Source organism: Stenella coeruleoalba, assembly GCF_951394435.1.
Source record: "Stenella coeruleoalba genome assembly, chromosome: 12".
NCBI classification, from domain to species: Eukaryota; Metazoa; Chordata; class Mammalia; order Artiodactyla; family Delphinidae; genus Stenella; species Stenella coeruleoalba.
The window spans coordinates 24,934,524-24,947,648 of record NC_137158.1 but is presented as its reverse complement, the minus strand read 5'-3'; the positions used below and the strand labels follow the sequence as shown (position 1 = coordinate 24,947,648).

Here is a 13,125-nt window from a genome sequence, read left to right as displayed (position 1 = left end):
CCACATACCACCAATTCTGTTTGCTCAGTATCTCTCATATCCATTTATCCATAACCCCTATGGCCGCTGTCTACATTGTTCAAACCACTATTACTTCTGTTACTACCACAAGAGCCTCCTCAAACTTTTTCATGTAATGGCACAGGTTGAAAATGATAATATTGTAAGATACTCTGGAATAAACTGGAAAAGATTTTAAAGAATCTATTTGGGCTTAACTTAAAAAAAAACATTGCTTTTCTCACACTGTAATTTTGAAAAATAAATATAAAGCATTATAATGTTAAACATTGGAATTTTATAAATATCAAATATATTTTTCAAAATTTTAAGAGAATTTTTATAAGTTTTCCTTCATAAATATAACTTTTTAATATAAGCTTTTATAATTGAAATGCCTACTATCAATCCTTATCAAGACTTTTTAAAGATGAACTCTTCAAATTCCTGATAGGCATTATCTAAGAGAACTTATGTTCATAAAAGGAAATGAAAAAAGTGTTTAAATATTTTTACAACATTTTAAAATTTACAAGTTGAAATCATATTTTAAAACTCTAACAGCTCTTCCTGTTATTTAAATAGCAAATATAGTGTTCAAATTCCTTCCAATAACATGAATGGATTTTGAAACCAGCTGAACTTTTTCATATCAAGTATTTCAAAAACAATGATGGAAATTTTATCTGCAGGACACACGGGCACCATCAAATCAGTTGCCTTGCAGCTAGCACAGTTGGACAGGAACAAAAAAGAACATTAGCTGCAAACAGAAATGTCAGCTATGTGTCATGTCAGATAATGCCTTGGAGCTGCACCTCTACCCCACCTTTCCAAGCCCTCTCTGACCAGCCACACTGCAGGCACCTGGAACAAAAACCCTCCCAGCAGCCCCATGGACTGTGAAAGACCTAGAATGAAGATGTGCGGAGTAGAAAATACAGAATAAACCCAAATATCAAAGAAATGCAGGAATTTGGAGAGCCACTCTCCATTCAGCCACTCACCAAATTGCTAAGGGGTTGGCTATCTTCTGCGTACTGCAGTTTTGAATATAATGAAGCAGAAAACTATTTCTGAACTTCCTGGAAAGAATAATATTTGACTGGGGTGGGCTAGCTTGGTTCTGGAACAGGCAGTAAAGACACACTTTCTAAGAATAGAGCTCAACCTGAATAGACATGAATAATGAACATTTGTTGGTTGCATTCCCAGCAACCATTCCCTGCTTTGCCCCTCTTAAAAGTCTCTAGATTTTTCTTCTGGTTAGCAGCTCCTCCTTCTCAAAGCTCACGACTCTTTGAGTCCTGGATCTAGGATAAACAAGACATTCACAATCTTAAACGCCTGTCCCCATTCTTCACTCAAGGGTACAGTTGCCAAGGGCTTAAAGTTCCCTGCTCTTCTGAAACGGCTACCAAAAGAGATGCTCTCTGTCACTGTACTGGACAACGTGACCTCATATGAAAAATGAAACTGCTAGAGCATGCATTCTTAATGGGGGTGATATCATCTCCCAGGGGGTGAAAACTGGGGAGAGAAAAAAAACTTACTCTCTTTAGGTATAAAGCATAAATATGCATACCGTACATAAACATATACACAATATATATGTGGTATTAAAATGCTGGGGGGCCATGAAAAAAAGTCTTAAAAGGCTCCTTAGGGGATCAATAATGGGAAAAAAAAAGTTGACAAACTCTGTTCTAGAGCAATGGCAAATACCACAAAAAGCAGAAGACAATAGTGGAAACTAAATTATTGATGTTATCATTGTTTATGAAACAAATGACACCTGAAGCCTGTTCTAGCTCTTAGCTTCCCACTTAACTAAGCCAATAAATCCTCTTTATTGTTTAAGCAATGTTACCTTGAGTTTCCTGTTACTCATCACAAAAGTCCTATTAACAGATAAAATATGGAACCCTTTCTCTGAGGTATTATATTGACACATGGCAGTGCAACAGAATATTAAAGTGAAACTATTTTAGTCTGCTTCTGCTAAGCCTCCATGAAATTAGGTGTCAGATACCTTCATATCCCAAATGAGCAAAGTAAGATGAGAATCCCACTTACAACACACAAAGAGATGGTGAGAAATGGATTTCAAAACTCTTTGCCCTCATCCCCTGGGTACTATAAAAGGGTTAAAACTGAAGACAGAGTTGAAGGTTAGAGAGTAGTTATTAGGACACTGACATGAGGATGGGTGGTGGAGAGTCCTCAAACTGGGAGGGAATTCAAGGAGACCAGTTAAATAGCTTGATGTGTATCTCTGGAAATTTGTGGAGATGCAATTGACTAGTGACTGAAGTTGACATGAAATTGTGAGGTTCAAGCTTCCATCTGTAACTCATGAAAGTTAAAGAAGTTAAAAGGAATACAAAGTCAAAATTGAGGTAAACTGAGACAAATTCTCCTCCCTCATTTCTCTGGATTCAAACTACATTGCTTAGGATTCTTTGATTGCAAGTGACAAAAATATAGGTTGAATCAGCTTAAATGAAAAACGGTAATTTATCGGCTCATGAAGTCAAAGCACAGAATGGGAGGGGAAGATTGGACCTTGGGGATGACTAGAGCCAGAGACATAAGCAGGGCTGAGAGCTGGGACTTTATTATCAGAAGCTAGTGAAGAGGCGCCAGATAGGGAGGGAGGGAGGGAGGAAGAAAATCTGCAAGCAAATAGGACAAGAATTGATTTTCGATTACTATCAATATCAGAAGTCCAAATCGGTGCATAAAACACAGAAGGAGAAGTACAGTATTGGGGTAGATGTTCAAGATCATGTAGGAAATTCACTTTGAAATGCATCCAACAAAATAAGACAGATGTATGAGTGGATGGATAGACAGATACATGATAAAACAGGTATAATAAAATGTTAATGATAGCATCTTGGTGGTAAGTATATAGGTGTTTACTGTAAAATTCTTTCAACTTTTCTGTATGTTTGATGTTTTTCTTAACAAAATTTGGGGGGAAAAAATCAAGCATAACAGCATCATGGCTGTAGTGATTAGTCCCTTATCAGCAGGATTCTAGTCCTAAACTGAAGGTATAGAAAACAGATCTTGCACTCCAGGGAAAGTGAGGACTGGCAAAACCTATTCATTCAGCTAGAACATATAACAAATATTTCTTGAATTCCAAATATTTCTTGAATTCCCACTTGGTAGCATCCATTGTATTAAGCTCAACGTGTTAAAAAGAGAAATTAGATATGACCTGCAGAGTGAAAGGACAAGGTTAAGAGGTGACCATCCTAGTTTGGGAATTTGAGTAAAAAAATGACAGGTAAAAATGGTTATCCCACTGATTTAATATGCTTCTATTTGGTTACTAGTGCACTAAGCATCACTTCACATGTAGAAATAAAGCTCTGATTTCTCACTTGGACAACTGAGTAGATGATAGGATCCTTCTTGGAGACACAAAATGCACACGGAAGAATGTATCTGTGGTGGATAATAACTTCTGAATTCGCTTTTGGAATCTTGAAGTTTGGGTGCTTACGTTACATCTAAATAGAGATGTCCAATAGGTCCGGAATTCAGGAAAAATTTTAACAGTGGGAGAAATTGGGAGTTATCATCATAAAAGTGGTCAAGACCCTGGGTAAGATCATCCAGAGATTGTGCTGTGAGAAGAAATTATTCTTTCTTTCATTCTCTTACCCGTTCACCAAACTACCATTGAGTGTTACTAAAACTACAAAAAATGACAGAATGTTTTCCAGGAGTTCATACTTCTTAATTGCCAAATTCAATGACCTATTTGCAATCCCAAATGAGTTAAACTTACTTCTGTACAGCATTTATTTGGCTGGCTATTCCTTAACTGAAAAGCTCTCCTACAGTGATATTCCGATCACCATTCCCCCACTTTTTTGCCTGTTCCTTTTTGGTCTCAAACTGAGACTCAGAATTTGACATTCCCAGGGTTTCATCCTTGGTCCTTAAACCTTCATCTCTAACTCCAATTTTCCCAGTTAGGCTTCAGGTCAAACTGACTAAAGTTTAACAGCTAGTTTAAAACTAAAAATTGTGTTGATAGTATTGATACAACACCGGCATTACTTTCCGCCTTATAGATATTCGGACTTAGGTTCTACTAGCCTGTGAGAATCGTAATTGTTTTACTCTGAGCCTATTTTCTCACGTCCTGAAAATGGCAACAAAAATATTTAACTTGCAAGGCTACTGTTAATGATTAAACTATAAATGTAAAGCATCCAGCACAGTGCTCTGCACTCCAACACGTACCATAACACACCCCATAAATTCAGATGAACGACAAATTATGCCAAATTATAAGTATCTACCTTACCTAATATTAACTTCTGTTCGTGAGGCTACATAGTGTTAATCAGGTTACACGCGCTGGCTCGCTGTGTATTATTTTCTTTAGAATTTCTCATAGCATCAGGGACTGGCTCAAAGTAACAGTAGCAACCGCTTCCTTCCAAACACATTGAGGGAAACAGATTTTCCAAGGCTTTTTAAGAAATAGTTCAGTTTAGCTTAGGGGTGAAACTGAAAAGTAAGCTTCGTAACAAAAACTCAAGCCAACACTACCGTCCGTCTGCAGGTCTCTGAGGGAAAAGGGAGCGGGGTCACAACATAGTTCACGAAGCAGAGTACAAACCGAAGGTTTTATCTTTCCCGCCGGTTCGTAGAGGACCAACCATACTGATAGTCCATCATGCTCTGCGCCACTTCCGTTCGCGCGTTTTAATTACGTCACGCGCCAGTTCTCGCGGTATCTTCCGGTTGCTGAGGCCCTTTAACAAAGATCTCGCGAAATTTGTCCAACGGGTCCAATCTAGCCTCTCACCCTCCCCCACTCCACCCCCAACCCGTCCTTCCTTTCTCTGTCTCTGTCACCAAACTCTCTCCTCCCCTCCCTTGAGCTCACCGCCCACCTCTGGTTTCCGATTTTAGACCGGAACCGGAAGTTTTGTGGGCGGGCCCGGCGGAAGAAAACGCAGCGGAGCCTGAGCCGGGACTCGGCTGTGGCCGCAGCCCCTGTCCCCGCCACGGACCGCCGTGGCTCCAGGTTGAAGGTCGGTCCGGAGGCCGGTGGGCGCGGGTCTCCCCCGGACTGTCCGGGCCGCAACCATCCCTGGCCCCCCGGGTTCCGCAAGGGATCATGTCTACAGCCTCCGCCGCTTCTTCGTCCTCCTCGTCTTCCGCCGGTGAGATGATCGAAGCCCCCTCCCAAGTCCTCAATTTTGAAGAGATCGACTACAAGGAGATCGAGGTGGAAGAGGTGAGCGAGGCCCGGCACGGAGGCGCCGGCCCCGGCCGGTCCAGGTCTCTTCCTGGTCCCGACTCTTAAGGCGCCTCCTCGACCCCTCTGTTTCGTGGGGTCCACCGGGTGTCCCCACACTCCACGGAGACCGGGTGTAAAGGGGACTCTCCGCGTTCACCTGCTCCGGTGTAGCTCTCTTTTTTCCTCACTTCGGCACTCTTGAGTTTGAATTTGATATTCCGGTGCCTGGATTTGGGTCATCTCAAACAGAGAAGGATGAACTGGTGCGGTCGTGTGGTCCACCAGTTCTCGAATCTGTTGAGTAGTAAAATTCATCAAAGACCATGGCCGTTTTGGAGTTTTGGTTCTCTAAGGCATAGTGTTGTTAAGGGCTAAGGATTTTATTATGTTCGACTTCCAGCTCAGCGTCTGGCGCCCAGTGAGTGTTCTATGGATGCTTGATAAATTAATACATCCCCAGGTCTAACACAGTTTTTCCCCGAGTACGGAATGTTTCTCAGCTTAGCCGATTCCATAGAGCAGTAGTCGTAATAGTAAGTGTTCTGCCTTCAATTAGACTACTTTAGATTGATTTCACCTTTAGTACTGTAGACTGCTATACGATGAAAAGATGTTTCAAGTAGCATATTCTGAAAAGATAACTAATGATTTTGGTGACAACCAGAATATATCAGACCAAAAATCGCTGTTAGAAAACCCGAATCCATTCTTTATTCTGCAATAAATTATTTTAGAGCAAGGTAATAATGTGCCTTTAATAACTGCTTCTTTCCAAATTCACAGAGATTGGTTGTAAAGTCCACAAAATTTAGAAAAGTAAAATCTGTATATATGTAAAGATACACTTTAGAAAGTGTTAAAACTTTGGTTGAAAATTGTATCTGTTATTTACCATTTATCATTTTTAAAATGTACTAAGCACCTTACATTACATACACCAAAAAGAACCCTGTATGTCCTATATTACAGACTGTCAATTACCTCTACTTTAAAAATTCAAAATTATTTTTAGGTGGTGGCAAGCTAAAAGTAGTGAGATAATTATCCTTCAACAAATAATTTTTTTCTATGCATGTTTTGGAAGAATAATGGACTATTTAATCATATTTTTACTTGAATAAAATAACCTTAAAGGTCACTGAAAACAACCTCATTTTACAAGATAGTGTAAGTGGGAAGAGCAAAGCCTTTGGAAGGAGTTAGATGAAGGTTCAGTATATCAGCTATGCCACTTATTAGCTGTATGATTTGGAGCAAGTCTCCTGACTAACTTTGTTAAGCTTTCATTTCCTTAACTGTAAAATAGGGATAATAATTTCTATTTCATTTTATTTGTATAACAGATTTTATTAGGTAATACATGCAAAACACCCAACACTGCCTGACACACATTACTAGGAAACTGAGTTACAAAGAGGAACAGTGACCTGCTTTAAGGTCACATGGCTAAAAGAAGGACCCATAGTTTGGAAAGAGGGGGGAATTTGTGTGTGTGTGTGTGTGTGTGTGTGTGTGTGTGTGTGTTCTGTTGAGGCTATGATAAATTCCTTTTTAAGAATTGGATAGTTGATCCAGCTTTCATGGCTAACATTCTTTCTTTTTTAAGAATGAAAATTTGGTGAGTCAGTATAAAAGAATTACAGTTTTTAAATAAGCATTTACGTCTGCTCTGTGGTGAACTGTTATGCTTGTAGACTACAGATTGTCATATAATAATAACTTATACTTCATGGTCTTCCAAATGCTTTCACAAACTTACATCATTTGGTTTTTACCACCTTAGTTTTCCCACACTACTTTCTAAAGCATTTTACATTCTTGGTTACTAAGGTGTCATTTATCATTTTACTGCTCTTCCTCCGAAGCCACTTAACTTCTGATTGAGGTTCTGTTTCCAAAGACCCTTCCTTCAGTTTAGATAATGTTTCAACTTTTCTTTGGTATTTTTAGGACATTCCTGAGGAGTAAATTTTTGTTTGTAGCTGAAGTTTTCTAATGTCAGGCAGTCATCTAATTTTATTCTTCTCACTTTTTTATTACGCAGTTTAATTTCATGTTAAAGATTGAATTTAGACTCTTCTAATGTTAAAACTGTTACATAATTTTCATTATATTCTTTATTTTCACATTAAAACAGTGTTACATAGTCTAGGGTGCACAGCACTCGGTAACTATTTCTTAACTTAGATTCTACTTCTGGCTTAAAATCTTGAATAAGAGAACAGAGAAAGGTGACTAAAAACAAAAAGTATTTTATGTTGCTTTCAGTATTTTATGTGGTACCGGTATATTGCATATAAATAAAGAAAATCATATTCTGTTTCTCAAATAAGTGTAATTGAATCAGCATTATATCGATTCAGTTGGAAACTATGTAAGAAAAATACTCCAACCATAAGCCAAATATGCATTCATTTCGTAGGTGCATATTTTTAAGGCATCAGCTGATTTTACGCCTTACATTTCTAATATCTCTAATATCATGACTCTAATATCTCTAATATCATGATTTTACGCCTTACATTTCTAATATCTCTAATATCATGATTTTACGCCTTACATTTCTAATATCTCTAATATCATGACTCAGTAATATCAGCGTGGAACTTCCTAAATTCAGTTCTGATATCAAATTATGTCAGGTCTCAGCATCAGAAACCTATGTAGGTACTTTTTTTAAAGTCATTTAGCTTTTGTCGTTGTGAATCTGAGTGTAGAGACTGTTGGAATAAACTGTGAGGTATGCACATTGTGGACTAGCTTGCAAGAAGTGGTGAAGGCAGTGTGTTGTGGTAAAAAAGTGTACCCAGTAGGCTGGGTATTTAGAAAATGTCAATGCCATACGGATTTTGCCATAATGTGTTTCAGTAACTTTGAGCAAGTCACCTTATTTTTCTGGGCCTCTGATTTCTCATGTAAAATAAGAGATTGAACAAGATCATGTAAGGTCTCTTCCAGTTCTAAAATGAAAACACATTATTGTTTGCAGTATTTATGCTGTGTTTCCACAGTAAGCTTTAAGAACAGTGATCATGACCTCTTGTGGACTGTAGTTTGTGACTAACTAATCCTGGTTAAATAGGGCAAATGATACCCCCATTTTACAGATACTGACAAATGGTCATAGAATTTGATTTGCCAGAAGCCTCATGTCTAATTAAATGGTAGAGCCAGGAAATGAATTTGCGATTTCTCACTCCTGAGTCATTTGCTCTTTCCATTTGGATTTACAGGGTCACTTTGGTTCTTTCTGAAGTACTCTGTAACCAAACCTTATTGTAAGAATGGGGAAACAAAATACTGATTTCCTTTATAATAGTTGGTCTTGAGCATTTAATGAACAGTGTCTTCTGTGGATAATACTGCTAAGATTATGGAAGATGAATAGAAGGATCCTAGGATTCTCTCCTTAAAAACTTTGACTTACTGTGAGGCTAGATTTTTAGGACCACAAATTTAAAACTATGAATGTAATGTAAATTGAGCATTTAACCCATAATTTGAAAGTAGAGTTTATCACAGAAGGCTCCATTGAGTGGGAAAGATTTTGAAACTACGTTTTGAATAAAGTAAGCATCAGAGATTGGGAAAGATACTAAGATGAATTTTCTTTGCAGTTGTTCCTCTGCCTCTAATGCTCTTCCCCCCAGAACTTCAAATGGCAGACTCCTTCTCATCATTCAAGTCCGACTTCAAATGTTACTTCCTTAGAGAAGCCTTCCCTGAGCAACCTAGATCTTTGTCATTTTTGTTATCCTTCATGGCACTTCCCAGTAACCAAAATTATGTATCCCTCCAGCAAAGTTTAACCTGTCTTATTCCCACTTGTAACTCCAATGCCTAGCATCTAAAGGTTTTCTATAAATAGTTGCTGAGTGAGTAAATGAAGTTACCACAGCATAATCATGAGAATTTTAGTGTCTGGTTCTCTTATATGGTCTGGTTCTTTTATGTGATATAACCAGAGGTTAAGATAAGTTAGTGATTCGGCTAAAGTAGCATTTACACTAAAAATGAAATCTGATTCTCTTTGCAAATGTTGATTCCATTACAATCCATTATACCTAGCAAATACTTTGGTTTAGCCGGGGGTAAAAGATGCTGCAAAGGGTGAGGTGCTGAGAGTAAGCCATGTATTGGTGGGCCTTTACTAAAATGCTAAAAAGACCATATTTAGTATGGTTGCTTTTTAAAGGGGAGACCCACAGTGTTGATGTCAAGAATAGCATATGTGCAAGACACATATAATCATTGCAGCATTTATATCTTCTTAAGTTTCATCATGGAGACATGCAAAGATTTTGTTTTAAAGGGAAATACAGGAAGAACTTTGGTAGTGATGTACATTTTGTAATTTTACGTTATAAGTATATGGGCAACTGATAACAGAGAAAAACCTAACTTACAGTGGCCTGAATAAACTGATTCTATAGATTTGTTAGTCAGTACTAATATTATGAACATCCAAAATTATTAATAAGCTCTTCCACGTGAAGCTTAGTAATTATCGTATTCAGTAGAAATCTGTAATTGTTATCTCAGTGAAGAGGTAACCACAGCGATAACTTTTATATTGTGCATGTGTAGCTTAAAAGATGACATGGGCATATTATTTGAAAGAAGGGCCTATTAAACAGGTTGGATGTCTTATGGCTGCTTTTAAAAGACTGCATGAAAAAGTCAAAAGAAAGTTTGAATAATCAAAGTTTTACTTTTATGTTATCAAGTCTGTCTTGTCAGCAGATGGCAGTTCTACTTTGCCACAGTTTATTAATAGATATTGAAGTTCTGAAATAGTTGGAGGCTCCAGGTTCTAACTGATAAATGTTAAGATCTATGTTTGTTCTGTCATGTTCCAAATTTCTAGCCAGAGTAGTGGCAGCACAGCCAGGGTCCATTCACATAGACCACAGAACAGAGCCAAAGCAAACTGACAGCTACAGTCACTGAACTAAAAATAACATGAATTGGGCACAATTAAGAATTATTTCATAGTAAATTAAGAGCACAGTGGCATACATGCTTTTCCATGTAGTTTTAGTTTAGGTGGTTTTTTGTTTTTAAAAACCTAACTTGAATAAAGGAATGGAGTAGTCTTCCATCTTAGAGAAATTAGTTTTTAAAGGAGTTGCTTTCTTTAAACACATACACCAACTTCTGATTTTGGTTTTTGTGCCTTTTAATACTAATTGCATGGAAATATTCTATAATCATCTCTCTTATTCTTCTGTACTTTTTATTAAGAAATTAAATTTAAATCTGCTTTATTACATGAGACTAAAGTTGTGGACCCAAACCATGAGGGCTAAACCATAGGGGGAGAGCTACATATAATAAGAGAATTAATCTGAGAACATTTTAATTTAGAAAACATTCATAAATTCAGAAGGAAATATTTCTAAATTGATTTCCCTTTTAAAACCAAAGTTCTCTTTGCGTTCCTCTGTTCTTCTATTTTTACATCTGAGGGATTGTGAAAAATATCTGAAATATTTATTTCTAGGTTCACCATTTTGGATGGATGTGTGTGTTGGAGGGGATACTTGTAATTTGGATGTGCACCATTTTTTACACTCTTGGTGAAAACTGATCTTTGGGGAAAGCTGTCAGTTCAAACTAATTGTTAATGATAATATGTCAAAGAACCTTACTAAGGTATGAATGCAATCCAAAAAGCATATTTGATTGTGAACTTGAATTAGAAATTTGGTAGTAAGTAAAAAGTGACTTCCTTTCAGTGTTTTGTAGTTTGAATATTAGTTTTTTCATTGTTTACCTCAGTTGCCATTGTGTCGCAGTTTGCCATCTGTGCCACTCTTTTGTCCTGATCTACCATGTGTCAGGAAAAACATTAGGTTGCTCACAAGAATTCTCCTTTTCCTTTCTTCCTGCCCAAGATGTCATGTCCATATTATTTATGGAAAACTTCAGCAAGGGAGGGCTCTCTGGTCTATGTCATGGTTTCCAGTGAAGTGTCCTGTCTCACAATGATGGTTTTAATATAACCTAATACAGTAATTCTCAAATATCACAATCACCTGAAGGATTTGTTCAAACACAGATTGCTGGGCCGGACCCTCAGACTCAGTAATTCTGGGTGGGAACCTGAGAATAACATCTTCTCAAATTTCCAGGCAATGAAGATGCTTCCGGCCCAGAGACCACACTTAGAGAGCCATTGGCTTAATGCTTTTGCTGTTTTTATGTCTGCTTTCTTCTTGAAACTCTTCTTTTTTGGCTTCTTGTGGCACTTTCCGGGTTTGCCTGCTACCTTATTGACTGCTGCATCTCAATGTTTGCTGGTTCCTTCTCCTCTGTGTTCTAAATGTTGAAGTGCTTCAAAGCTCAGTTCTGGGACCCCAGTATTTACATGTTATTTTTTGGTCACAGCATCCAGTTGATTGACTAGAAGTACCAACTAAATGCTGATGACTCTCCCAAGTTTTCATCTCCTGCCTGACTTCTCCCTGACTCATGTTTCCACTTTCTTTCTTGATATCTCCGCTCGGATCTAATAGGCATCTTAAGCTTTATATGACTAAATCAGAACTCTGTGCCATTAAAAAAAAAAGAAAGAAAATCTGCTTGCTCCAGTCTTTCTTATCCTTCACTAAACTGGTGCTGAGTCTAGACGTTATCCTTGATTCATCTCTTTTCCTGTCCACCTGTCCTGCCTGCATGGAGATCATCATTGACTTTACCTCTAAAACCTATCCCAGATCTGCCCATTTTTCTGCACTACTATCAACCTTGTCCTCAAAGCTCTTCTCTCTTGCTTGGGCTGCTTTTACAGCCTCTACCTGGTCTCTCTTTGTATATATGCTAGCTTCCCTACAATCCATTCTTCACACTAGAGCCAGAATGATTTTTTTTTTAATGCAAAATCATGTCACATTCCTCCTTAAATTCCTCTAATTGCTTCCCATTACTTAGGCTGAAATCCACACTCCTTTTCATGGTGCCAAGAGCCGTTCAGGATCCAGAGTCTGCCTCTATCTCCAGCTTTATCTTTTTTTATTTTTTTAACATCTTTATTGGAGTATAATTGCTTTACAATGGTGTGTTAGTTTCTGCTGTATAACAAAGTGAATCAGCTATATGTATACATATGTCCACATATCCCCTCCTTCTTGCGTCTCCCTCCCACCCTCCCTATCCCACCCCTCTAGGTGGTCACAAAGCACCGAGCTGATCTCCCTGTGCTATTCGGCTGCTTCCCACTAGCTATCTATTTTACATTTGGTAGTGTGTATATGTCAATGCTATCTCCACCTTTATCCTGCATCACTCTTCCCTTTTCCCACTATGCTCCGCTCACACCAAACACTCCAAGTATTCCTCTAGGTCACCACTAAAGTATCACCTTTCTCAGTGAGGCCTTGCAGGACTATCCTGTTTAAAACTGGGGTGGGGGTAGTGCACACACGTGTACACACACACACACACAATTATGCTGCTTTTCTTCTTAGTGCACTTATTAGTTTCTAAAATATATCTTTTCTTAAAAAAATAAATCTTGCTTCCTCTTTATGTGTCTCCCTCCACGAGAATATAAGTAGTTAGAGCGAGGATTTTGGTTTGGTTTGTTCCCTTCTTTGTCTGGAATGCGTAGGATAACGCCTAGTCCCTAGATGGGGTTCAAATATTGTTGAATAGGAAATGAGGTTTTTTTTTCCCCCTTTAGGGCCTTTACATTAGTTGTTTCTTCTTGTTTGCTCGGTTCCATGTGTCATTCAAATATCAAGTTAGTAACCTCTTCAGATGGCATTTCATACTATCCAGCCATAAGTTTCACCAGTCTCTTTGTCACATTATTCAATTTTTGGTTTTCTACACAGCATTTATTTTAC

At 38.0% G+C, this 13,125-nt stretch overlaps 1 protein-coding gene across 3 annotated transcripts in view; it reads left to right on the top strand.

Annotated features, from left to right (window-relative positions):
* The first annotated feature begins 4,811 nt into the window (after window positions 1-4,811).
* The window catches only part of MAP3K7 (mitogen-activated protein kinase kinase kinase 7), a 68,707-nt gene continuing 60,393 nt past the window's right edge, over window positions 4,812-13,125 (top strand). For all 3 annotated transcript variants that reach the window (XR_013830704.1, XM_079938712.1, XM_079938711.1), the window contains exon 1: window positions 4,812-5,272. Coding sequence is in view for 2 of the 3 variants with exons in the window: in XM_079938712.1 (XP_079794838.1) it covers window positions 5,153-5,272 (120 nt within the window). In the remaining variant the exon portion in view is untranslated. The remainder of the gene's footprint in view (window positions 5,273-13,125) is intronic.